The 27,383-nt window shown below is 37.7% G+C and overlaps 1 protein-coding gene across 1 annotated transcript in view; it reads right to left on the reverse strand.

Annotated features, from left to right (window-relative positions):
* Positions 1 to 27,383, reverse strand: part of ADGRD1 (adhesion G protein-coupled receptor D1) — a 154,581-nt gene that overhangs the window by 19,330 nt on the left and 107,868 nt on the right. Inside the window, 4 exon segments of the mRNA XM_050906507.1 lie at positions 7,485 to 7,576; positions 15,329 to 15,395; positions 16,404 to 16,470; positions 23,495 to 23,648. Of these exon segments, the coding sequence (XP_050762464.1) occupies positions 7,485 to 7,576; positions 15,329 to 15,395; positions 16,404 to 16,470; positions 23,495 to 23,648 (380 nt within the window).

Genomic DNA, 27,383 nt, shown 5'->3' on the forward strand with positions numbered 1-27,383 from the left:
CCTGGCACCAGAATTAGGCCTGAGAGACATTTGTGCAACCACTTCGGAAAGCTGTTCAAAGACAGAAGCTCAGCAGCTCTCCAGGTGATCAACTCCATTGCTTTGCAACTCCCCTCCCACTATTGGAAGCTTAAAGATATTTGATTTTTTCATCAGTTTAAGCCTATTACTATTTGTCCCTTTTTCTGTGGTTTTGCAGAGTAGCCTTCTCTCTGCAGCTATGTTTTACATACCTTTAAGTTTTTATTACTCCTCCTAAAATATGCCTGAAATGCGCCTGAACGATCACAACATGGCCTGGAGCCTTTCTCCAGTGCTATGACTCTTACATCTGTGGTAAAGAAAGTACTACCATTGCTGTAATTATGGTTCCTAAAAGATTAGCACTTCCTCATTAATACTCTCATTGCCAACATTCAAACCCATGTATTTTTAGTCTAAAACCCTGAGTCTAATAAGGAGATACCCAAACGGCATCTGTATTTGTCATATTCAATGAGCCAAAAATTTAATTAGGTTGAAGACATTATCATTGGCAGTAGCACTTCAGCTCACTAATTGTCATTGCTTAATACTTTCATTTTAATTATTTCCTTTATTGTCAGTCACTCTCCTCCTTCCAAGAGTTTCCATGAGGTACATCGCTCATGCTGTTTGAAGCCACGTTCAATGAACATGATTTCTTACACACAATTAGAAATTGTCAAGAAAAGGAATTGCTGAAAGCAGATTTGACTTGCTAGACTGCTCTTTCTAACTGATGGCTCTCATTCAGCAAATGGGAAAAGCTCTTTTCTTTTTCAACAGAGCACACAAAAGCAGAGGCTCAGTGACTCTGAGGCTTGCAGCTGCAGCAGAGGCCACCCAGCAAGGCACAGAAAGGACTTTCTAGTGCTATGGACCTTGAATCCCTGTGGACTTTCAGAAAAGTTTGACTGCAGATTGTAAGTTGCTCCTCACCCCTCTTGGAAGGGTGGGAAAAAAAAAAAAAAAAAGAAATTCTCTAATGGTGTCACAAAGGGGTGGAATTTAGTTATGGAGGGAGATTATGGTATCTTCTTCGGCAGGACAGCTCTCACAAGAGCTTCAAGCAAGTGCTGTGATTGACAAGTATGTTCTGTGAAAATTAACAGCTCTTCCTTAGAAAGTGAAGTCTTTGGACATCAAATGACATGAAACAGGAATGGAATCACAAGAACAAAATGCAACAAATATACAGTATCGTGCAGAATAATGCCTGATGTTAAAAGCACAAAAGCTATCAGCACTAACTCAGAGGACTGGTATCCGAGACAAAAGGTGACTGGGCTGAAAGGCAGGCGGTATGTTTATAAACAAAGTAAAATACTGATGCAGAGTCATAGCATGGAATGGATCATTGATTAAATAGATGAGCAATTTGCCACAGTGCATTCGGTGTGCTGCAGGGATATAATAGATGGCTTTGCAAAGTGCTTTGGAATGGTCAATTACACGGTTAAACCATACAGATGTCTGCAGCATCATGAGCTGTTGGAGGACAACCCTCCTGTATTTGTATCTGTCAAAGCGAAAATCTTTCTATACAGTTTTTTTTTTTTCAAATAACCAAAGGAATGGATTTGCATTAAACCTCCATACTGTTTTCAGTTTCAAAGTGGTTTATGCTACATTAAAAAATGCAGAACGAACTAACACAACAGCTTACACGACTTGCTTGCCCTGCTGAGCTTTCCTTGAAGCCCTGTTTTGCTCCCATGCACTGCAGCTACTGCCATTTCTTCCAATTTTCAGTCATTAATTTAACAAAACAGAAAAAATGTTTTTCCTTCACTCAACAGAGAACTAAGAGGCTGTTGTATTATTTTACTGAGTGAAGATCGAGCTTTGAGGGATGAAGGAAATGAGTAAAATGAAAGAAAGAATGGGGTAAAAAGCTAAGAAATAGTTCTAATTTTGTCATAATTGCTTTCTCCGTGAATGATTATGATAGCTATCACTTCTGGTTCACCAGCTTCTGAAGTGTACACTTCATAAAAAATACAGAGATTTTTCCAACTCATTGGACCATTTCAGAGCAAGCAGTGAGACAGTATTCAATAAGAGTTGGACTTGGCAATTTATTCAAGAAAAGTTAATGAAACTGTCTCTTCTGGATGATACAATGCAAAAGTGAACTAGCTGGGAAAGCACAGTGGTATGGCTAAGCACGGTATCTTTGTTTCTAGACTAAAACTGCTATTCCTGCAACAGAGACGTGCTTTGCATTTCTTCCTCTGCTACGATTAATATTAGTCTTAGTGCAAAACTAAGATCTTCGAAAACTGTATTATACTTTAACCCTTGTAATTCAGGAACCAGGTAACTCATGTAATCAAATGACTACCTGTGATAGACTTAATCAGGGAAAACTTCTCCCCATGGGCAATGAAATGTGCACATTTCTAAAACTGTCACATTAGATACCTTTTCTCACTGTAACAGAGAAGTAACTTCCCAAGTAAACACAGCCATGAGACTTTGAAGGGGTAGAGCAGCAAGAAAAAAGCTATTTAGGACCTAATAAGAGTTAATGAATGCACTGAGTGGAATTAAGACTTTACATGCAGCAGAAATAAGTAAGAAAAAGAGTTCAAACGGTCCATAACTCGGAAATGTAATCATGTGCCTTTTCAAGCACGTGAGCAATTCCATTAAACTAATCTGCTTTAATTGCATTAAGGTTAGAGAGACTACTCATATGCTTAAACTCAAACATATGATTAATTATTTTCCTAAAAGAGGGTCCGGTTAAGAAGAATGGATAATATAAAAAAATGTTGTATGTCTGCATTTAAATGTTTCAAGGTATTTGATTCAGCATTCTATAAACTAGAAAAATCAAATCAGCTTTTTGGTGGAAAATCTGTTCCCTGGATGCAAAACATTCTCAGAAAGCAGCATCTGAATTATTACACAAAATTATTTTGCTGAGAGTCAACAGCTAATCATCTAATAAAAGGTTCAAATATAATCAATCACAACTAAGTGAAACAGCTCATATTCTATACATGTGTTCAATATGCTTCAAAAAACAATACAAAAAGCATGTTCTTAAGTAAATTCAAGTAATAAATAGGAGCTGATAATAATTCTTTGCTCAGCTCTTACCAGTAAACTGCTCTTGCAGAATTAAAGTTTCAGACACTAAAAAAGCGACCATTTTCACACACATACAAAAATTCCTACAACAACCAATACTTACTGTTCAGACTGCCACGGGAGTCTATTATGCATTGATTAGCATCTCTGATCATATACTAATTAATTAATTATATTCATTTTGCCTTAAATTATTCGGCATTTTGCAGTTTATGTATCACATAAACTTACTCTTTTATGCTGCTTCTTCAATTTATCATATATTTTGGGAGTGCTATTATTGTTTACTTTAAACAAACAGACAAAAAGACATGTCCACACCAGTATCTCTGAAACTAGAATAAAAAGTTCAGCAAGATGCTGTCTGATATCTCCATTGTGACAAGCAACATCTGAACCCGAAGAGGTCAATCAGTCAATAACGTACTGCACTTTATTCTGGGTGAAATGCGAATGGGGAAGATGAATAATAAATTAATTTTATGATAAAAAAGGAATTTTGTTCACAACTTCCTTTTCTATTTTGGCTTTTAAACATGAAGTTCGATGGACGCTACCTTCAGAGCAGAGCACTGGCTCACCCTGATGCATATTCTGTGGTCACATTTGAATCAGCATTTGAGAGGATCTGTTGCCATATGGAAAGTCAGGAACAATTACTCTAAATAATTACATCAGTTTATCGCTGTCTGTTGCCAAGAGAAACAAGCCTTGTTGGTAATATCCACTTGCGTTGCCAAGTAACTTAATCTTTAGGGAAGCTAAATGTGCTCCCGTACTAGCACTTCTCTAACAATAAATATCCTTTCTAACTGATATCATCATGGCTCATAACTGTGTCTTTGTTCTGACAATTTCCTAAGGTAATCTCTGCTCAGTTACGGGTTGCCGGCCTCGGAGGTGTGAGTTATCACACCTGGCTTGAGACGTGCACAGAGACGGTATCTGAGTACAAACTGGCCAGTCCAGGCTTCCCTCAGTCACTGGGGAGAAATGAGAACTTTTAAGGCAAGTGAGATGAACACTTAACAGATGATTTGAATTCTGTGGTAGAAGCAGCCATTTCTGCATCGATCAGGAGTCCAGGTGGAGGTGGTGTCAGCTTTACTGAGCTCTAGAGTTAGGGGAGATGAATGCAGGTCAGGTGCTCTCCCATCCAGGCTGCCAGCAGAAATGGAAGCCAGTCCTTGTCAGCGCGATTAAACTTTTCCTTTAGCAGCAAAGCCTGGCAAGAGGCGAGCCTGATGACGAGCCTGTTCTGTAAAACCTGTAGGCTGGGATTTTCAGACTACAACCACTGTTCCTATTTGAGCTCAACAACAGCTGCAAGCGTGAGGCCTCTTAGTCAGGTGCTTAAAGGCAGATATAAATATTGGCCTGAGTTACCAAGGAAAGGCAAGCTGGCGTTGGCACCTCCACTTCTGCCACAGGCATTTTCATCATTCTTCAGCCAGTTTTGCTATGCCTTTCAGTTCATTATCACTTGCAAACCTTGAAAACCTGCTGTTTAAGTGCTATCATCCAAATGGTTGCAGACAGCAAATTACTGTTTCTCATTGTGCTTTCCACTTAAATTTCATTCCAGCTTGAAAAGACAGCACTGAAATCCCTCTTTTTTTCCCTCTCAAGTTTATTGAATTGAGCAGGCTTCCCCTCCACAGCTCCTTACACTGCAGTTCTCATTGTCTGTCTTTAGCTTTCTGAAACCAAGAAAACAGCCCCCTTTCTGAAACACAGCCCTAAAAAAATGACTTGTGCCTTAGGTACCACTTCACTGCAGTGAACAACTACAACATGGTGACAAAGCACTTTCTTGTCTCCCCAAAATCACGTGCCATTTTAATTCAGCTGTGTTTCTAAGAAGCGCTTGATAAATTCTTTCTAACATATTGCAGTTTCCCCCATAGCTAATATCAAATGAACTGCACTATTCAGATGGATGCCTGACAGGCCCTTTATTTAAGGCTCATATTACACAAAGCATTTTACAGTCTTCAGTGATTCCTCCCTAAGCCGATCGAACTTGTTGATTCAAAAACCACCTTGTAGTCCGTGCTGACAGTGACTTGACAGAAACTACAGAGCTTATTGCGTTTTTCTGATTTCTCTGTGCTCTCTGTCACTGATTCGTTTTGCTGTGCTTATCCACTCTCACATGTTAACAACCTCTAATAAACATCTAAGATCCTTTAGTGGTTGGAGGCATGGTTTTTTTCACTATGAAAAACATTTCCCGTGCAGCTGTCAGAACAGAACCCTCTTTTGTTTTGTTCTTTTCTTTTTTGGAAAATGGTACAATGGACAGAATGATTTCACACTAGACATGTAAACTTCCCACGTCTATAAAGAATACTGATGATAAGAAAATGAAATCCAGTGTTACAAAGGCCTTACATTTCTCTTTTTTCCAACAGACCAGTTACTTTCTCCATGACATCCTCTGTACATGAAACTAATTCATCATGCCTCACTGCTACGTTGAATCAGGGTATAAATACTATCTAAGATCTGATTTGGACAGCTATTTATGTCCTTCTCATTTCAAATTTCTTCTGAGGACCCATTTCTGTAATGATGTCTACAGAAAAAGATCTATTCTGTATGTTCTGTTTACCTTCAATCATATTTTATTGAATTAATTTAGTTCTATCAGAGCATATTTCTGCTTAACCAATAATTTAACGATTGAATGCTTCCAGATATATCTTCCCATTGATTATAATCTTTCTCCACCACCATCATTTTTGTTAGGTCAAATCCTAAAACTGTATTTTAAAAATTACTTAGCACAAGGAGCATCTCTTAGCCAGGTGTCTGGAGAAGTCGCATTTTCAGCACAGAGCTCCACCATTCCAAATCTACAGCTGATAATATTTGAACTAAGAACATATACTCCTGATTAAATGGATTTCATCTTATTCCTAGACCAACCATTCCTAAATTGTTTTACTTATGTACACACACATAGTTTTCTTTTAAAAAACTAATATATATTAGTGTGCAGGGTATAGTGTGTATTGAATCAATTCTTTGTAATACAAGTAAGGAAATATCTAAGTACATAGAACAATCTGTGTAGCTCCTCTTCTTCTTATGGAGGTTGTTCCTTTGTCTTCATAATTCTAATAGTGTATACAAATTGGCATTGACAATATACAGTTATTTGCTTCCTAATGTTCTATATTTCCTTCCTATTTCCGAAGGTCACAGGGACTCAGCCAAACCTGAAACAGTCATTTTAATTCCCAGTCTTTTCATTTCACTACAATGTAATTATCTTATAGATTTTTGTGTAGACTTATTTACTGGTCTTCTTTTCCTATTGGATAAGTATACAGTAACTAAACTAACTTCAATTAGGTAACTGTCACCAATATTTAAAACTTAATGGCATTTTTAAAATTACATAAGTAATCCAAGCATAAAAATTATTCTTTATGATACCATTTCAGAGCAGTGGCACCAAATCCTTATCATACAATAGCCTGTGACTCAGATACATTAAACACAAACCATCATCACATTTTTCTTCTACCTAAGTTACATATTCCTTGAGTTACATACAGCGTCCTTTTTATATTTGGACTAAAGCATCTTTAGGAGATACAAAATACAAAATGGAGTATTCAGCATCTTACTATAAACTCAACATATTAAATTATCTTCTTGGCTACCCATATGTAATACTACAGATTTTAGAAATCAGAATTTGTCCTTGTGTATTCAGATGTAGCGATGTGTCTACCTTACATTTCCCCTCTAGCCTTGCTAGCGCAGTATTTTAAAGATGATACACTCTCAGAGAGGCCAACATCCCAAGAGGCTCAAGGCACCTTAATATAAAGCCCTGCTTGAATTTAAGCACACATATAAATCCAGCATAAGTCTGTGTGCTTTGCAGTATCAAGAGAGTATTAAAGATAAGCATGTGCCTAAATATTATGCTGAACTGGGGCTAAAAACAAGGTTTATCCTCTGAAGGAGCAGAATAGTTGCAATACCCCAATACAGATTAATGATGCTCTGTGAGATTTACCTTTGAATATAGCAAGAAGAGGAAAGTCTCCGCTAATAAAATGGAAAATCATGAATCAGCAAATGCTGGAGACTGTAATAAGCAGGAAAACACTTTAGCTCATGCTGAACCACAGGTTTCATCCTGTGCAGCATTCAGCTTTCATAAAATATAGGTTAACTGGCTGCATTCAAGAGAATGATATGCTACCTTTAACATTATTTGCTTTTTACTAGAGGAATGACATCAGTGTTCTGGGAGAAGTCCATGACACATGTCTTTATGACATAACATTGCTAGGGTGAGATTATTAACTTGCTATACTACAATTTGAATGAGAAAAACTTACTTGAAGGCATTGGCATCTCCATGAACCTTATAGTTGTCTGCACTGATTCTTGAGATAACTCTTGTGACAGCAATGAGAATACCAATATTGACCTGAGGAAGAAGAAGGAAAAAGACTTGGTCAGGAAAGTAAGTACTGACTGTGTCAGAGGTGCAAACTGCCCTAGGAGTGCATTGTACAAATACAACAAAAAACAGGAGCTTTGTGTGTTGTATTTAATTGGCAAAAGAGGTTTCCAATTTTGGACTGGTATAGTTTGACCCTTGTCAATGGATTTCCCTCTCCCCACAGTAAGTAGTTCTTGTTTGTGCTTTCTTTCCTTCAGGAAGAGTCCTTGCCTGTTTAGGATAAGGCTGGATTGATACACTGCTTCACAGCTAAAATGCTCAGGATCCCTACTGTACAAATAAATACCCTAATAATCTACTACCAGATGACAAATTAGACAACAACTTCAGTGAACAGGGGCATGTGCCTGCATGCTCTTTGCTTTTGTGCTTGCTTGTGCACAGACTTCAGACAGCACCTTTCCCGCTAGACTTCACAGTGTACAATTCCTTTTTCTTACTAAAGTCTGCTTGCAATTTAAGCACAAGATTATTTTAAAACAGCAATGAGGAAAATACGTTAAGCCTGAACTCTGCTCTTCAAAAGCCCTGCTCTTTTTGATGTCAGGCCCAGCAGAAACATCAATAAAATGAAAAGAACTCCCACCAGAAAATTAGGAAATCTTGAAAAGACTAACACTGAAAATGTCTAACAAAAGAGAGTTTGCTCTGGAGTCACAGGTGAAGAAAGAAGGAAATTTTTATCACTTAAAGGAAATGTGGCAAAGACTGTTTTGTTGTGCAAAGACCTTGGGTTTAAACAAAAAAAGAAGAGAGGAGAGAATGTGAAGGTGAAAGACGTATTTCCCCCTGTGTGTCCAAAGTTACACATCAGCTACAAAGCTGATATTTAGCATCAAGTTAAGAACAAGGGTAGAACAAAACTATCCTGAAGTACAGAACAAAAAGAAAGAGAAGACTCCAAAATAGTGCTGTTGCTCAGTTAAAACTCAATAATCATACTCTATTTTGAAATAAATATTTTAATTCTGAGGAGGAGAGGGTGAATTAAAAAATGTTTAAGTTTGATGATAATTATTTCCTTGGTATTTTTCAAATCTTCTGACTACTCTTTTAATTTTAGATTTCTAAGGGCAGAACATCACCTGGTGTAAAGTAGGAGCATAGCTGTGATAGTTCATTTCTGCCACGGCTTTTTAGCCCACCCAAAGAATACCCTGTGGAACCTGACAGCTTTTCAATTACAACTGTACTTGTTGTTCAATCAGCTTTACAGAGATGAATAAGAGGTGAAATTCAATGGTCTTGGGATCATTTTCCCTATTCCCACCAAATCATATTTTGTAAATATCTTTTATAAATTCTTTAAGGTGGTAACAAGCGTTTTTGAGAAACTGTTTTATATACTAAATATGCATGTTGATTGAAGCAGCAAACGATGAACGTGAACAAGTTACACTTGCTCTTCTCTTTCTGCCTTCTCCTCCAAACTCTCAATTTTCTGCTGCATGTCCACCAAACGATCATCATCATTACTCCAGCTTTTCAGGGGAATTACACAGAAAATGTCACTCTGTACCCTTAAATTCTTTCCTGCCACATTATCTTTCAGCAGCCTTTTTTAGTCTTTTATCCAAAATATCAGTCTCCCCTTTTGACACTTCCTTGTGGATGTCTCACTGACAGTTCAAGTTCATCCTGGCACCGTTGCTCCATGATCCCTTTTTCTAATGACTGCAGACAACAGCACGCTCCTGCCAGCCTCACAAGCGCTTAACCCTAATGCTTTCTTCCATTCCTAATTCTTTTTAGACACTCCTAGATTTTGCTTTCTGCATAGCATTTTTAAAAATATACAGATTATGCCTGAATAATGTATATTAAAATACTTCCCCCCCAAATCCAATGAAGTAGAATAAAAAAAAGATGAAACCACATTCTTCAAATTCTGAATTTCCTATATTTTACAAAAGTCAATTAAATTTATGAATGACAAGCACCAACAAATGAATACTCAGAATCTTGCAAACTCTCACTCAAGCTGGACATGAACCCTAAGATCTGGTCATGAAAACAGCACAAGCAAGATAGTCTCAAAGGAGACAAATTAGATGGTTTTCTAAAGTACAAACTGTTCAGCATTTCTAGCTGAATTTTAATTTCTTTATATAAAAGAAATTAAATTGGAAATTAATTTCTTAGGTATTTTAGGTGGTCTAAAGTGGAAATTTAAAAAGGCCTTGAGCTTCTCCTCTTGTGCAGTCAGTGTGACAATATCCTTTCCAGGGTGCATTAGTAATATGTTTAAAAGGTGAGAAGGAAACATTGTGATCTGACTGCTGATAAAAACCAAGGTACTTGTAAAATTAGCAACGAACCGTTACACTCAAGTCCCGAAGTTCTATATTTAAATTTCCTGAACCACTTGAAAATTTTTGCTTAGGTATTTTGAGAAATTAGAGTAATCTCATCCAGCCTAAATAAACAGATTAGCTACAAATGTCTTCCTTTGTTAGTGTTTCAGTAGGTAAAGCATGGAGGTATTTCCACTGCCCTTATAATGGGAAACCAAAATACAGCCACTGAATTGTTCCTCCAGTGATTTTTTTGGCATCTGACGTGAATACTTTGCCAATGATTTGAATAGGAGAATGCTTAGTCGATGAAACACTCATTATGCTTTAACCTATATCAGAATGTTCAAACTAGGAGAATAAACATTTAGATAAGGGAATTGTATATAGTTCCTATTTCTTACTTTTCTGAAAGGCCAGATTACCTGACAGTTGCAGTTATTTTGCCTTAAAATTACACAGGAACTTAGAATATTTTTGCTTGCAGGTACTGGCCACACTCTACTTTTAAAAAAAAATGTAGCTAATAACATCAGCACTTGTTTCCTAACTCACAGGACTCCTTTCAAGGCAGCTTGTCCAACCCCAGGCACTCGGAAGTCTCTGCAAAAGCAGCAGGAGCTGCCAGTTCCCATTATTGTAGGCTTTATCCAAAGCCCATCAGAGCCCATGGAAAGATCCCAATGACATGAGGGAGCTCTGGCTCATTCTAGTGACAACTTCATCTGACTAAAAATTGTCAGATCAGGAAGACGGTTAAATGAATAAAAAGGACCTCTTTCAAAATCTTTTCTCATCAAAATTTTGTCAGACTAGATACAATGAGACAAATTCTTTCCCTCACTTAGGTTTTTTTGCAGGGGTTTCACCTAGATTTCCTCCATCTCATGAGATTTTTGTTTCTTCTTTAGTACAGTGCAGAAATCCCATGTGTAAAACCCTCTGATGTGGTGTGTTGCATCTTAGCCAAGAAAAGGTTTGGCAGCACAGAGGAACTAAAAAAAAAAAAAAGGATAAAACATATTGCCTTAATTAAATCCATTGACCAGCTTTCCTCTAAAACCACAAACTATTTTAGGCTCCACTTCAGTTTCGGGCAATGGTACAGGGAGTTATAACTGACTCTTCCAATCTGAGGTTTAACATACTCTCTCATGGTGCGAGTTAATTTGATCCTTATCATGATATCATTGGTAGGACACCAACGCTGCAAGTTGTTGCAGTTGCAGCCCATTGCTAGGGCACACCAGAAATCATTACTGGGTATTATGCATTTCCAAACACAGCTAGTCGATTAAATTCAATCGATGTTAAAATTTGGGAGAATGATTTTGGAAAGCCTGATTCCACTTTTAGCTATCCCAGAGTGACGACAGATGGAATAGACTAAATTGAGTTATTTTAGACTTCTGTGTACGTGACTTCATATTAACGCATATAGCATCACACCAGTCAGAGCTGAATATCAGAGCAAAACTTTGAGGTTGAAAAGGAAATACACAAGAAAATAAATAATAACTATAAGGTGTAACAGATCCCTGACTACTTCTCTTTCCTAATACTAATCTTTGTTTTTTAACTTCTTACAATCTGCCCCCTTGTTTGAAAAAATGTTGCATGCTTTCCTGTTGGTTAAGTAAGAAGAAATTTAATTTTAAAATAATGAAGGAATTTAATTTTAAAATAGTAAAAGTGCTCTTAACTGAGTGCTAATAAGAAAAAATGAGAAGCTTAGCAGCTGTGGTCTGTTCATTTGTGCTCTAATCCACCACAGCACTTAAGTGTGTACTTGATTTCAATGACTGAGGAATCCTACTGTCTCAGGGTCTTTAAATACTGTGGGTCCAATTCTGTCACCTTTTCCCATGATGAATGATGTCTAATAAGGGACACAAATTGTCACTTTTCAATCAGTGGGCCTACCTGCAGAGTAAGATACTGTTCAACATATGGAAATTATCCTAATTCTGCACTGGTACATAAAGGTACAAACAAATAGCACGAGGCAACAGAACTTACTAAATAATATATGATCAGCAGGTATAAGGGAGAGAATATTTTTTTATATATTGAATATTCATAAGCGAGTACCAGCTGAAGACAGTGATGGCAATCTCAGCCTGGGACCCAAGTTCCACAGAGTCCCATCTGAAGACACTGGTTACAAAGCTGATGTCCCCACAGCACAGAACTCTTAACAATATGCTAATGAAAATCATTTAGCTCCCTAAAAATGCTGTTTATCTGAAAGACTTGTTAAAAACCTCCAGGAAAATAACTGCTTACAGGGAAAACAATAGAAAGGACTTGCCACTACAGCCCAGTATCTCCCCCTCGCAATGGATTGTTCACCGTCTGCAGCACACCCACTGCTCCGTGTACACAGATGCTTTCCGCAGAATTTCCTTAATTCTGCCATATCTATGGAAACACACCAAGGCAGCAGATGGTTGATAACAAACAAAGCCTTCTGCCAGAAGTTTTAATGTCTTGTTCCAAAAATTCAGGTGCTTGGTCAAGTTTTTTTTCCATTGAAGACATGTCCCAGGCCAACTTTGGCCGAGATTAGTTTGGTTTTCAAATTAATTGCAACAATTTTTTTGCGAAGCTGCCTTAAGAGGATGCTATGGAGGCTTGGGTGTTGTGGTTTAGGGGGTGGAGGAGAGTGATCTTTAAACCTTAAGATGCAGGTAGAAGCCAAAAGACCTACACGTAGAAGGAACTATTTCCTTCATCACATCCCTTGACTCAAACCTCATGGAAAGAGCACTTTGGGTATGGGAATCCATATAGGGCTGGGAGGTTCTGTGAATTACTCCCTAGAAAAGTATGTGTGAGTATTTTTTCCCAGTCACACTCCCACCACATCATTCTGTTTTAAGGCTCCGTGATGTCTATATCGCCTGTGAGGCTGTGGCAGGACAAAAGTAGACTGTGTCTGCCTAGTCTCTAGGGAGTGGGAGTTGAAGAGCAGTCCCCCTGTTTTCTTCACAGCATAATCCTTTTTCTTGGCAGAGAGAAACTGTGGATGGAAGTAGTCAAAAACTGCTTTCTGAGAAGTATTTTCAGAGCTGAACACTAGTTCATGCAACTAGTGGCTAATTTGGTATTTAAAGAGCACAGGCACACACGCACACACAAAATAGTGTTTAGCCTTGTTATTTCCCTATAGGCACTAACACATTTTTCAGCTAGCATATTCAATGCCCAGAGAGAATAATTTGTCAGCTAACTTGCTGCTATTTTGGGCAGAGCTGGGTTTAGACTATTTAACAAATTGCTCTACGTGGATCAACCTTGTGAGCTCACTCTTTCTCAAAATATTTGTATCCCTACAAGAATATAACTTGAGCTGCACAAATATTATATATCATAAGTGAGAGCCAGACAGTTAAACCCTTACTTTCACTGGCAGGCAGCTACGCATGTAAATTGTTGAAGGCTGTGTTCACTCAGGTGAGTAAGTGTTTCACTATCTGGCATGTTTTGATTAATACCATCTTTGGACAGCAGCTGGGAAAGATTTGATTTTACTGGTTGCATCTCATTTCCTCCTTTGCTGCTGAACAATGGCCAGAAAGCAAGTGCTAATGTGAGAAGGAGACATTTGAATATTAGATTATTTTAATTGCTCTCCAATCATCAATATCTACATATTTTTGAATATAAACTCACATACAGAAGGTCCAAGGTACAGGCCAACAAGGAATTAAGTTTGTTGGAACAAAGTCCAGAGCTGTTTAGCCAGCTCAAATCCAGTGATCAACATTTCTTATTTACACGTATATGCTTTCACTTAGGTGAAAGAAATTCTGCCCTTACTGCACAGGGACTTTCCAGTGTTGCCATTAATAATTTGATTAAAATGCTAACATGAGACAATTTCTGTCACATCAATATAGCAACTATTTTCATTGTTTTTTTAATATATGTTTATATAGCCTAGTTTTTCCGAGGCTGTATCTTGGGTGGAAGATGCTGGACTGGGCTGGGCTGCCCATAAGAGGTGCTGATTTCACTGTCTCCCAGACAAATGTTAGGATGTCCACTCAGCTGCAGCGTAAAATTGCCTGTGATGGAAAAGGTCAGCCAAGGAGCCACCTTCTGCTTGCCAAATAGTTATAGAGATATGCAATGCTAAACACTACTTCTATATGTATAGCTCTCCCTCTTCCTTTGGCTTGTGAGCAGGATTTGTGGGGTTTTTCTGTGTGATGAAATTTGGGGAAGTTTCTTTGTGCTTTCCATGGATATCCTAGCTTTCTTACAAAAGTACAAGGTACAGCCAGTGGCTCCTTTTGATGCTCCTCCATGCAAGTAGTCAGGATCTTATTTTACCTGACCCTCCTTAAACACCACAGCAGGCAGACCCTGGTCCAGATTTGGGCTCATGTCTTTAAAATCTAAGTAACGCTTTGAAGACAACCTGATTTCACTAATCAGTGAGTCTGTTCCGTGTTCGTACTGTCACTCTGACATTATAACCTGCAGCAAAAATCGTAGATAACCTGATCAATTAAAGTATTGGAAACAGGGCTGAAGATGAATAATCTCCCACTTAATCCCTGCAAACACCCCTGACTCCTTAAGTAATCATAGTGATGAAGCTACAACTCACTGTAATTTAATGTGCGGGCATAATTAAACTGCTGTAGAGCATTCGCGTATCAGCATCAGAGCCATGAACCCTGCTCTGGAAAGATGATGTTCATTACAGCTGGCAGAGGTGTTTGCGGAAGCCACCTGAACCCCAGCAAACTCGCCTTAACAGCCCTGCCTGGATCAGCTGGACAAACCGCCGTACCTGACTTCGAATTCAAAATCAGAGGAATAGCACAAATTCCTTATTGCTGTAAGAAGACCGGTGTGGAGGCAGCTTGTTACCTTTCCCAGAGCTCACCAAAGGGTGACAGTTCATGTCGTTGTTTTAACCCATTCCTGCTAGCTGCTGACTGCTTGCAAACTCTGCTGATGATCATCTTTACTGAGGGCACTTGCAAAAGAAAGCTTCAAATACCAGTGGGATGGAATCAGCCTTTCAACTTTTACTGGTATGTATGAAACACAAACCACAGAGTTTGTTCTTTTGGGAGATCTTTCTGAGAATTATTGAAACTCCCAAGATTACTTGGTTCTACACAGTTATTAATGGCCCCAACAGAGCTGTTTCAGAAGAGGGCTGTCCCAGTATTTCAGGTTGTACTTTTCGTCTCGGAAGAGTGAAATGAATAGTGTGAGAATTAATATGCATAAACTAATACACAACCATGTATCAGAGGAGGAATGAAGTAATTCTGGACCATTCATCTCTATTGTTTCACTGGCCTAGCACAAAGACTGACATCAGACCTTCAGCTAGTTCTGCTGTGCGGCTGACACAGACGTGCAACAAGAAAACAGCAGCAGCCGTGGTTTTACCTACCAGAATTACAAACAACGCCGGTGCCACAAAAGCCCAGATTGCTCCATTCTCTAGTGAAAGCCAGCAGCTGCAGAGAAAAATCAGAACTATATTAGATGAAACACATGGTCATTTAATTAGTAATGTTCTTAATTAAAAAAGAGACTAAAAGACAGTGCAAAAAGACTGATGAGTTTTAAAAGCAGGAGACGTGATAGAGCATCAATAAGAAGCTCCTTTTCCCCTCACGCTCAGGGAATCTGAGGCAGGATCTCATTTTGATTTGTATCTTTCAGAGTGTCAGTGATAGCTATCTGCCCCAGCACGCCTTCAAATAGCATTAAGGGTGGAAAGACGGGAAGAAAGGAAAGGTTTTATTTGCTATTTGTTGTTCTTGTATCCTGTATCACAGGCAGTCATTTCAGTGCTGTGAGCGCTGTCATTGTAGCAAGAGACAAATTGAAGCCCTCCCTGCCTTGCCTGGCTGATGGTGAGGAAGAGGCTGGGAAACATGCTGCCAGCTTCACATGTCTTTCTTACAGCAGTGATGATATAAGCTAGTTTACCACACACAAGAAATAACCCTTGCTCCAAATCTTTTGCTTACATTATGGTAGGATTGAATCCTATGGTGTTTTTTCAGATAAATTTGCTTTTCTTTTTCCAAATTAGAAAGGAACTTAATTCTCAAAATTTTTACCAATATCCATTCTAGATCTTCAGATGTTTAACTGCAGTTTTCTTCAAAAGATTAAATATTTTTAATCAAAGATTATTCTCATCTTGCTAGAAATGTTTCAGCCTGCGCTTTACTCTGTGCATGGGGTAAGCAGGGAGCTCACTGTAGGAGGCCTTATACCTCTGCAGCAAAAGGGAAAAATAGGCAAAACATCTCAGGAGCTTTTTGTGCATCTTCTCAGCAGTGAAAGCAAACCTGAGGCTTCTAGGTCTAAGAATATGCCTGTACAACAGTCGTGCTTTTGCAGGCTATCTCCCCTACTCCTCAGCAGGATCTTGCAGAACTACAGCCTTGTTATTCTCCCCATCAGATTTTTCATCCTTATTGCACCTGGAGTGAAGACATTTTCATACTCACTTCCCACTTTCTCCATAGCTGTCTAGAGACGATGTTGTAGAAATTACACAAATCACCAGTGGGCAGCCTGCAAAAAGGCAAAGTCAGTGGCAATATTAGTAACAAAAGTACGTCTTCCAGTAAACCCTGCAAGTTCAGCTAAATTTTGTATGGACAACAGAACAGCTCAGAGTAATTTTAGAATTAAGTCTAACTTGACATCCTCCTGCAGCTGTGTAATACAACATGTTTTAATCAATTAATGTCAGACAAACAAAATGACTTTTCAATAAAGCACTAGTTTAACAGTTAAACTGAATTAGTGCTAATTTCATTGAGAGTCATAGTCCTTTTTCAGCCTGGTTTTTGTTTATGTAATTTCTGTCTCTTGCTACTCAAGCAGTGATACCCTGTGGAGCAATATCAGGCGAGAGGACAGAAATGGTGACATTTAGTTATCTAGAGCATCACACACAGCAGTGAGAGACAGTTATGAAGAGTCAGAAGCAAATTCAGATCCCACTCAGATGTCCAACCAAGACTTATTTTAACACAAGTATGTAATAGCTCTACAAGATTTCTGTGTTTAAAGTAGACTGTGTTTCCAGATGGGTTTTGACAGTTCCAGTGTGCTGCATCCTGGGAGGTGGAGGAGTGCTTTACGGGATTACACAGGAATTATACAAAGGCAGACAATTATGGTCCTGCTGCCAGGGGGAGCTGCGTGTCTCTGGCCCTCAGCACGGCGATATCCTGTCGTGCCACTTTAGCACAGCTTTCCAGGCCAGCAGCTGGAGAGGAAGCAAGGTTTTTCTTGCCAACAGTTCTGAATATAGTAAAACCTCATCCCTTTAAATATTAAATGATTGTCTCTTAGTTCCTGTATGATTTAATAAAACGTGAAGGTTTGGGGTTTTATCATCTTATGGAATTCAATAACCAGGTCCCAGACAGAGTATTATACATGATAGCTTAAAGTTTCAATTTTCTTTTTAAATTCTTCAGGTTTTCTGCATGAGGCTTTACAAAATTCTCTGACAAGCAGTCAAATTAAGCAATTTCTGCTTAATCTTACCAATACCATCCCCATAAGATTCTGTAAAATTTTCCTGTAATGACAGAACTATAATTTTTGGAAGAAGTATTTTCGTTCTGTAATGACTGTGGCTAGAAGCACCTTGTATTTATAAATAAGAAAGATACTCAGTAGTTAAGAAGCAGCATCTACAGGCATTGTTTAGGTCTTAGACTTTGAAATCCAGTCTGCAGGATGGAGTTTAATATCTCATAAACTCGATTCTGCTCTCCCATGCTTGTCCAAATCAGGAATAACTCCTTAGAAGTAATATTTGTGTAAGACCTAAGCAAAGGCAAGATTTTAGTTTACTATCACATTTGTCTATTTAAGAAAGGAAATTCCTACACACATTTGAACAAAATCAAGAATAATTATATTCAACAGAGCAACTAAGCACAGACATAGGCCTATCTGCTGAAACTCAGTCTGCCATGGGTATGTGAGCTACCTGGACTAAAGGTCACACAGGTATGTCTACACATTCCCAATCGCATCTTTGGTTGCTGAGTAGACATTGTTGATGGGCACTGTTTGTCTTCTGATACAAGCTGTCTTCCCATGGCAGGAACTTTGTCACAGAAGCAAAAATACCTGTGGCTAACTAACTCTCCTTTATACTTCTAGTCTGCCTTTTTTTTTTTCCAAGTCAAATGCTGGATATTCAAAGGATTTAGCATGACTCTTTATCCATTTTAAATGGCAGTGAAGAAGAAAATTAAATACAGAGTTCCTCTGGAAGATAATAAAACTTATGCAGATGAAACATAGAGCAGTCATCTGCATAAAAAGAGCTGTTAAGTCAGTGAGAATAAAATGGTCTGCAGCCTATAGGGCAGTGTTTGCCTTTCCGTTGCATTAACAAGGTATTAAATGGATAATGGCAATGGAGGCAGAATCAAGGTTTCGTTACAGTGAAACTGGAGTATTTTCCCTTTAAGAAACAACCATTCGATAAATTCCATAAAGGTTGAAAAAAAATATATTTAGCCTAAGAGGATCATAAGATTTGATCTGGACTGAAGAATTCATATGGATTATATATTATACACAAAAGTAAGTGTGTTTGCTTAATCTTTTGTCAGTAATAATTACATAAGAGCTGTGAAGTTTTGTCTACACCCATAATAGGTAATGTTAATGTTGTGCTGGCACTGGTTATCATCCATGAAAGAATTACGGTTATGTTTTTTTACTGTATCTGAATGTTTTCTCAGTTCGTAGATGCTACAAATATGCTCACCAACCCTACTCCAAATCACCAAATTTATGATGCAATAGACCGTGCTTTCCAGAGCACAGTATCAGATGAAAATGTTCTAGCATACTTTTCTGGCAGCTGATCTATGGCACTGGTGTCATCTGTGTCTCTGTAGTCCTAGAGCAATACAGCATCACGTTCAAATGGGGTAAATCAACCCACATGGAGCCGTGTGCTGCTGCAGCTCGAGTTTTCTGGGTCCCCAAGCCAGCTAATTTAAAGCTACCTCTCAAACCTGGCATCAAAATACAGCCTGCAGAGCAGGCATAAACTCTTAATACCTGGCACAGGAAGCCCAATAACACAATCCTTGCTCAGACAGAATTCTCCCTGAATTCAGCCCAAATACAGTCACTAGGGTAAAGCCTAAAATGAATGTCAGCTAGGTCCTCTTATTCAGCATTAAACTTCACATCTAATCCATTTGCTTTATGTTTCTGAGGCACTAATTATAAATAAAATGGAAAATGCCTGTAAATCTGTATGCTGTATTTTGAAAGCTTCTGTGTCTTCTATACATAGCAAAAAAACAGACGGGCTATAGAAACTCTGTAGCAGAAAATTTGAAGTAATTTTAGGACATTAATTCTAAAAGGCTAAATATGTCATTTATTGAGAAAGATGAAGCATTAGACGCAAATGAAAGTATCTTTCCTTCGAATACTAAAAAGATCTACTTTACTTGATGGGGAAAAGTAAATTCTCCCATTTGTTTTGTAGAAGTTAGTTTTCCATTATTTTCTTTTTCTTCTGCTGCATTACACCGTATCTACGCAGAAATCTGGGACTACATCAAGCAACAGCAAATAAAGAAACTTAGGTCTTTTGACAGCTCAGAAAATCTTCATTCTAAGGCAGTCTCTAAAGGAAAGGAAATTGTCTGAAATAGGAAAACATGTTAAGGCCAAAGTGCCACAGCAAAATCTTCAGTATCACAAACTGGATCATCAGCATCCTACAAATGGGTGGGTGGGAAAAGTTTTGCTACAATAATCTGTGTGTGTTATGCTGAATCACCAAGGCAACAAAGTATTGTTTCTTCGCCAATCAGTCTCAAGGTAGTTTTAAAGGTAAGATATTACTACCTTCCTCAAATTGCTCTTCTTTTGAATTCCTGACAACTGCAGTCTTTGAGGTAATTTTAGCACCCTTGGGACTAAAGATAATACACAGGAACTTTAATCAACTCTGCACATTTGGTATCCTGTCTCTCTGATTACTGTTGAATTCATTTTACTGGAGTAATATCTCTCAGAAATCTCAATAGATGTTAGGAGATCAGTGATACTCAGTGTAGAGTTCCTTGTCCCTATCTTCTCTCATTGCCTCAACTTTCAATTTGTCATTAATGTAGACTTTGCAAACTTTTACACATGTACCTAGCCCAGTTTTTCTGCTTAAATAAGAACGATGGGTCTGAGTTTTTAAATTCAGGACTGGGGTTTGTCATTATTCCAGGAACTATGAGTTTGCAAAAGTCAAATACATTCACACTTCAATTAAAAGCAAAGAACGAAGAAATGAACTATCTGTTCTGACTAACATGAGATGAGACATCCTTGTTTTCAATTTCTTTCAACCATCTTTCATCAGTATAATAATTAGTAAGCCAAAGTGTAAAAAAGCAGCCATTTTTATTAGATACTGGAAAATGTATATCTATTATGGTCTCAGGATAGCACAAGAATGCTCAACTTCCTTTTGACAGCTGCATTCAACGCAAACTTACCCTCATTTTAAGAGCCAAACAAAATAATTTTAGGACAAAACCTTTTTAGCCTCTTTCCCCAGCCTTGCAAGACTTCTATTTAGATGCAGGAATTTTATGGAATATATATAACTTCTCTCTATGGTGCTTTCATCAAGTTCATAAAGGAACAACCCAAACTCTACCCCGTAGAACATGAGCGCACACTGCTGCTGAAGGCAGTACTGATGCTTGAGCCCTAACTGAACACTTCTATTGATATCCAGTGTCAATATGCTAACAAAAGAGAAAGTTGGGAACCAACAAACTTGGGTGTCCTTTTAAGCATTTAAGTAGTGAACACTGCAATGTGGATTTTCTCTCTAAAATCATCATTATTCAGCAATATCTATTACCAACTGAATGAGGATTAGAGTTAGGTACCAGACAGTGGGTTGTGATGCTGTTGACTGAATGAAGGTTGCCCTGATACTTATCAAGAGATAAACAATTTGGAATGCAGTTGCCTAGTTAAATTACTTCAGTGATGTTTAGACACACTTGCAGCAATGACGTGATGTCAGATATGATTAAGAAAATTCAACATTTAATTCAAATGTAAATACTTTAAGCTATACAGAAAAAACAAAGCAATACAAACTACTTTCCCAGCAGCATGGTAGATTTACTGGATTTCAGAAAACATATTTTTTTCGAAGTCATTGCAGGAATAATAATTGGAACGTGCTTTCCAAAATTAAAATATCTGTCAAAAAGGGCTTTTGAAAGGTTTACACAGAGAGATGTATTACTGTTATATGGATGATGTCTTCCACTATCTGCCTCCAACAGAGTACAACAAATGTACCTTTGCTACATTTAAGAAACAGAGCTTGCCACCGGGTTTCTTACACAATCCTTGCCAAGAAAACCATTGCTAGAAGAACTGATACAGAAACTTCTACTGCTGGTGCCTCCTGTATTTTGCTCCGTACATCTGTTTTGATGGCAAAAACCTACTGTTGGGCCTGAGGCATTATCCTCCAAAACATTACTCAAAATACCACTGAAGAGACTTTTTAGTAACCACATTTAACATCCCATTGGATTATGTACCAATAGGCTATGTACTCATTGTGCTAATTACTACTGAGTGGTAGCAATCGTATTGCAATAAAATGAGGCAAAATGCAACATTTAGTACTAGTCATATCACAGTCAGATGCCATGTTTATCCTTGTGTCTTCTAAATCACTTTGTAGATCACTGCCATTTTACAATAAATAAACCTTACACAAAATGCCATAAAAAAGGGTAAAGGTGCATTGCGGCACATATAAATCATTAATTTATTTTCATGAGGTAATTAATGATTGATTGTAAATTGAATTAATCAAAGCATCTGCTATAAGCAAATACCCTAGTGAATTAAATGCCAGTTCTTAATTATTTTATTAAATGCTGTGGCTTTTTACATAATATTTCTGAAGGAGAAAGAGTTCTCAGGGGCTTATGAGAACATTTTCTTTGGTTTGATCTGCTTGGATTTGTATTCCATGAGCTCTGGATTAAATAAACCCACAAGAAACCTCCCTAACATCAGCAGGTTTCTCTACATTTAGCACTGAATGTCAAAGAATCTACAAATCTCCAGTGTCTTCAACTCTCAGCCTGTCTAGGTTCTCTTACTTTTGGGTCTATGTGCATGAAAAAGATTAATTACTCCACTTAGCCAGTTTTGAGTTGTGGTTTTGGAAAAAAAAAGGGGGGGGGGGGGGGCGGAAATATTTCACACAACTCTACTAAAAACTCAGCAAAACAGCTTTCGAATGTTTTCAGCAACCGAAGCTTTAAGGTGCATATTGTTGGCATGCAAACTGGCCATCCCTTAAGAGAAAAAAAACTGTCTTAAAGCAACCAGGATAAGGACACATGTATTTGATACTCTTGAACCTGTCACAGAGAAACAATGAGGGCAAAGAAAAAAACTTGTAACTAATCAAACTACAGTTTGTCCCCTCAATCTAGCAGATACCGTGTTCACCAGAGAACTGTATCAAATGGCTCTTAGACAGAACTGTTAAGGAGGAGATTTTAAAATGGAAGAGGAATGATGTACAGAATAAAAAGGCCATATTAAAAAAAGGATAAGTAGGCAGCTGTTGAAATATATATATAAGCAAACAGCATTACTATCACCCAGATCTGCATGGTGCCAATAGGTATTAAATAGTCCAATTATGACTGCAGTAGGTCTGTATTATTGGTATAGTTGGTTTTCATTCAGCTTTCAAACAAATTTGTGGGGGGAAAGATAATGCATGTTTTAACATATTTTGAAATTACCTGTAATTACATAGATATTCCTTTGCTATCTTTTTACATCTCTCCTTTTGACTGTATGTATGAGGTTTTCTTCTCCTAAATGTGGAGGTTTGTCAAGCATCATTGCTGTACTTCCAGGACAGCGAAAGCAAGCTAGCTTTCATCTGCTGTGAAGAGTCTGGAACAAAATATTCCATTTCGACTCCTCCATATGCACACAGATTATGCTTTTGTTACTGCATTTAAAAAGCTGTGAATTGTTATCTGTGAGATTCCTGTGTCATAGGACTACTTTTTTATTCTTAATAATGATATTGGGGTTCCATGCAGCCTCTTTCATCTAAAGATTTCAAGGCACAAAACATCAACTAATGAAGTCTTGTGATACTCCTGTAATACTGCACCAATTTTTTATGTATGCATTGCAGAATACAGATAGAATAAGCCAGTGTTGTCAGTTAGAACCAAAAAAAGAACATACAAGTGGAGTGAGACCTCCCCCCTACAGTCCTGCTATTGATTTGGTAATTAAGGATCTGATCTGGCCTAGTGAGGTCATGGAATTCACTGCAGTGGAATCAGGTTTAGAGACTACACATTTTAAAGTCTGATTACAGTCAGAAAAATCATGCATTTTCTTATCCAACAGACCTACTCTCAGTAAGGTAAACTATGATCATAAGATGACAATTTTACATATGCTTCTGAATATAATCTTGTCCTACAGTGAGGAGACTTAAAGCAAGCAGCTACTAAATGCTTACCCCATCCAATTCCATAATAATATAAGTGCTTGCTCTCTTCTGACCCAAATACTTTGATCACCATACTGTAAAGATGAAATCCTTCCACCAGCATCCATGCAAAAGCACTCAGGAAGAAAAAATGAAGGAGAATGGCCAAGATCTTGCAAGGCACCTAAATTAAGAACAAAATTTAATACATTATTTCTTCGTGATGCAGTCACATTGGTTTTCTGATTTTTTTTTTATTTCTGTATACATTTGCATGCAAAATGCTAAATCACTGGAGTAAAACAGTCTTAGAAACAAAGCACTAGAGAATTTCATTTTTCTACAGCATTTTCAGATAGCTTCAAAGTAACAAAACCTCTTACCTTTTAACAAAAAAACCAAAAAATATTGCCAAACGTGATGTGGAAATCCAAACTGATTATTTATTTGTAATAGTAGGAGCAATACTCCTACTAAAGTCTACAAAATATTTAAGAATTCAAAACTGAAAGGCCGATATCCTGTTGCTGAGTCTATAGTAAATATAGGAGAGTCACAGAAGTGGGGGTACAGGCATTGTCCTGTACCCTGCTCCCTGTTCTGTGACGGTAGAAAAACCAGCGTAGTTCATGCCTCATTTTCTACAAAGAACTGGTAGAAAGTCAGTGGACCAGTTAAGCTTGAGCAAAACATAGAAATTTTAAAATAAGGTGCCATGTTGAACCTGCTTGTTAGTTACACTTCACCATGTGGCTCTCCTACTTTGCTGTTCTTCATATCAAAAATAGGATAACAAACAAATTAAATCACATTGTATTCCAGCATCTATCTGTCCTGGTTAGAAATCCTGTAGAAGTCTCATATGCTTTTCCATCAGTAATACTAATATAGACATTTCAAAAAATTATAGCAAGCTATCATTGGATCTTGAGTCCTAATTGCGCTATGGTGGGCATAGAGCATAGTTTGCCCACCTGTTTGAATTCTCAGTTTCCCATAGTCTGATGTACCAGCTGTATATGAAGTCATATTTGACAAGGACACATCTAGTGATTAAGGCAAAGAACTGAAAGTCTTCTCTGTAGTGTGTTTACAGACAATTCGAATACTCCTTGATAGTCCTTTATTCACTATGTGCTATCAAGATTCTGGAAATAGCAGCTAATATGAAAGTTTAAGCAACAGCAAAAATACCATCTAGAAAGTGAGCTTACCTGGCGTAAAGTGGACTATCTGTTTCAATTTAAGCTATAACATGTTTTGAAGCGAAACAAATACTGCCCCAAAAGAGAGGAATGCCATGACTAAGGCAATGCAGCAAGAAGTAAAAACATCCTCTTGAGTCCTGTTCACACTCACCTCAGTGCTTATGGCCCACTGTGGGCTACAGGCAATGCAGTCTGGGCTTAAGACCTAGCTTTTTATTAAGTTGCTCTTCAAATTGATCTTTACTTTTTTCTCTAAGTGTCCTATCAGCCTACCTTACAAAACCAGGAAAACCTAATCCTTTCTTCTTCCCCACTCCTCACGTATTCACACAGCACATTCTCCTTTCCCCACTAATTGCTTTTCGAGGATGTCTCACCACAAGTGGTTTCCCTCAGCATACAGTAATTGAACAGATGTGACTGCCAATGATCTTACCACAAGATAACCTTGTTGGGTTTGCTTTCAGTTAAGGCACATTTTAAACACGCTCTTGGAACAAGTCCCAGCTATATCTCAAGTTTTTCATCTTGTAGCATACTGATGATGGTCATTCTGCTCTATAGTTGTAACATCCCTTCTGTGACACCTACAGAATTTCAGAGGGGTTGCTTGCATGCAGTCCTTGTAAATGGGAAGACTTTTTCTTTTTTTTTTTCTTCAACATTTCCCTTCCTCACCTGGACAAGTCACAGTAAGGTATCCAGGCAGGTGGAGTCTGTGTGCTGAGGAACCATTACCAGTAGGAACCAGTTTGCTGCCACAGTAATCTTCAGATGTTAATCATTAGTTCCCTTTGTTGCATTAGCTTAGCTGCCCTGTGCTGGCATTTTATTCTTTTTGTTGATCGTTCCGGATTTTGTACACTAATGAAAATTAAAATGTTGGGACTTGATAGTGTAATGAAAATCGAAGCTTTCCCATACCTTCTTACTTGTACTCAGCTGGTTCTGTGCTAGTGCAAGGACATTCTAATGCAAATCCACTGTGACTACACGTACTAAAAAGCACTAACTTTGGTTTTAATTCACGTAAGCGAGATTTGTAAGTGTTTTAGTATTTCACAATGTTCGGTGACATATAAATAAATCAGATTTGCTTATTGACAAAAACTGTAAAAACCTTTCGAGTTAATTTTATCATAAGACTATGAAATCCATTTTAATGCCTTTTGATTTCTACCAGAAGATTAGTCCACAGAAATAAAAATGCAACATAAAGCTGACTTACAAGCTAGTTCTGTCAAATGGATACTTTCCAATTTTTGAGTAGCCAAACAATATGAATCACAAAACAGCAGAAAAATAAAACATAGTGAAGTAGCAGGAAGCTGGTCTGTATATAATTTTGTATAATACCTAGTTGCCGATTTTTACATAAAATCTATAGCAAAGCTCATTCTGTATTTGTGCCTTCATTATTACTTCGCAGATACTCTTAAATGACAGAATTGCCTTGAAAAAGGCATTGAAAAGCTGAGACTTTACATATCAAAAACAAGCAGGTGTCCCTTGCTGTATTATATGATGCACATTACTTTTGGTAGAATACCTGTAAAAAGGCATATCTCATTACTGTTACTCTTACAGTTGACTACTCGTGAGTCTGTGGAAATAGAAAAATCAGTCCAGCCAGTAGCAAAGCCTATCATGTTATAGTTGTTGAGAAAGTAAAGCAGACTCTCAGAAAGGCCTCTCAGAAAATAATAGTCATTTGTTTACCAAGGACAGTCTTAAAACAGATAGGTAAATTTGCATACATTTTCTAAATTCAACTTATACTAGTGTTTTCAATTTAAGTGGCAATCTTACTGCATTATACAGAATCCTCTGAAAATGTCCTTCCCTGCAATCTATATGCCGCTTTGATACACAGTCTTGAATTTCTGCAGATACATATATCATAAACAAGAGTAGCTCATTTCATATCTCTATTTGGAAGTGTTTTAAGCAATGCCATGCAGGAGTACTGAGTGAGAAACAGCTCAAAACACTGATGCAGAACTGCAAACAGTAGACACATTAGATTTTCCAGTTGTGCTGGAGAAACACAGTGCTGCCTAACACACTATACTTCAATTTTCATTTTCCTATGTCTAAATAATGCTTCACTTTCTCCCACAAACATGCTCAGGTCTTTGGAAGGCTTTAGTAGCCTAAAGATGGTGAATTATTTTTAAAAGCACACTGCTGTTTGGGATTCTGTTTAAAAAAAATGGTGCTTTCTAGGCTACAGCAAAGAGTAACTAACTAAGACAGCAAACCTCTCTGAAGAAACAAATCCATCTATTGCTGAAAGTCTAAGGGAAGTCATTAGACTGGCATGTGGATAGCAAAGATATCTTAGGGACTTGGCAGTATAGGAAGAAAATGCTGTGTGAGAAGATATTTGCTTTCTTTAGAAGAAAGATATTCTGGTTTCAGGAATAATTGCTTTCCTGGAATATGCCATGATCATTTAGGACTACTGTTTTAGCACTACTGATGTTAGGTACCAAGGACCAGCTTTTAAAAAAAAAACAAACAAAAAAACCCAGCATAAAAACGTTCTTGGATGTATTAGAAAGATCAAAGTCCTATTCGTGGAAATAGAGTTTTGTGGTTAAAAATTACTCCTACTCTACAAAAGGAAAATTGCTGTAGTATAAATTGTAAATGATTAAGTAATACATCTGAAATTAGCAGGGGAATACTGTATGCTATACCTGGAATCA

The sequence above is a fragment of the Gymnogyps californianus genome, chromosome 16, assembly GCF_018139145.2.
Source record: "Gymnogyps californianus isolate 813 chromosome 16, ASM1813914v2, whole genome shotgun sequence".
Classification (NCBI taxonomy): Eukaryota; Metazoa; Chordata; class Aves; order Accipitriformes; family Cathartidae; genus Gymnogyps; species Gymnogyps californianus.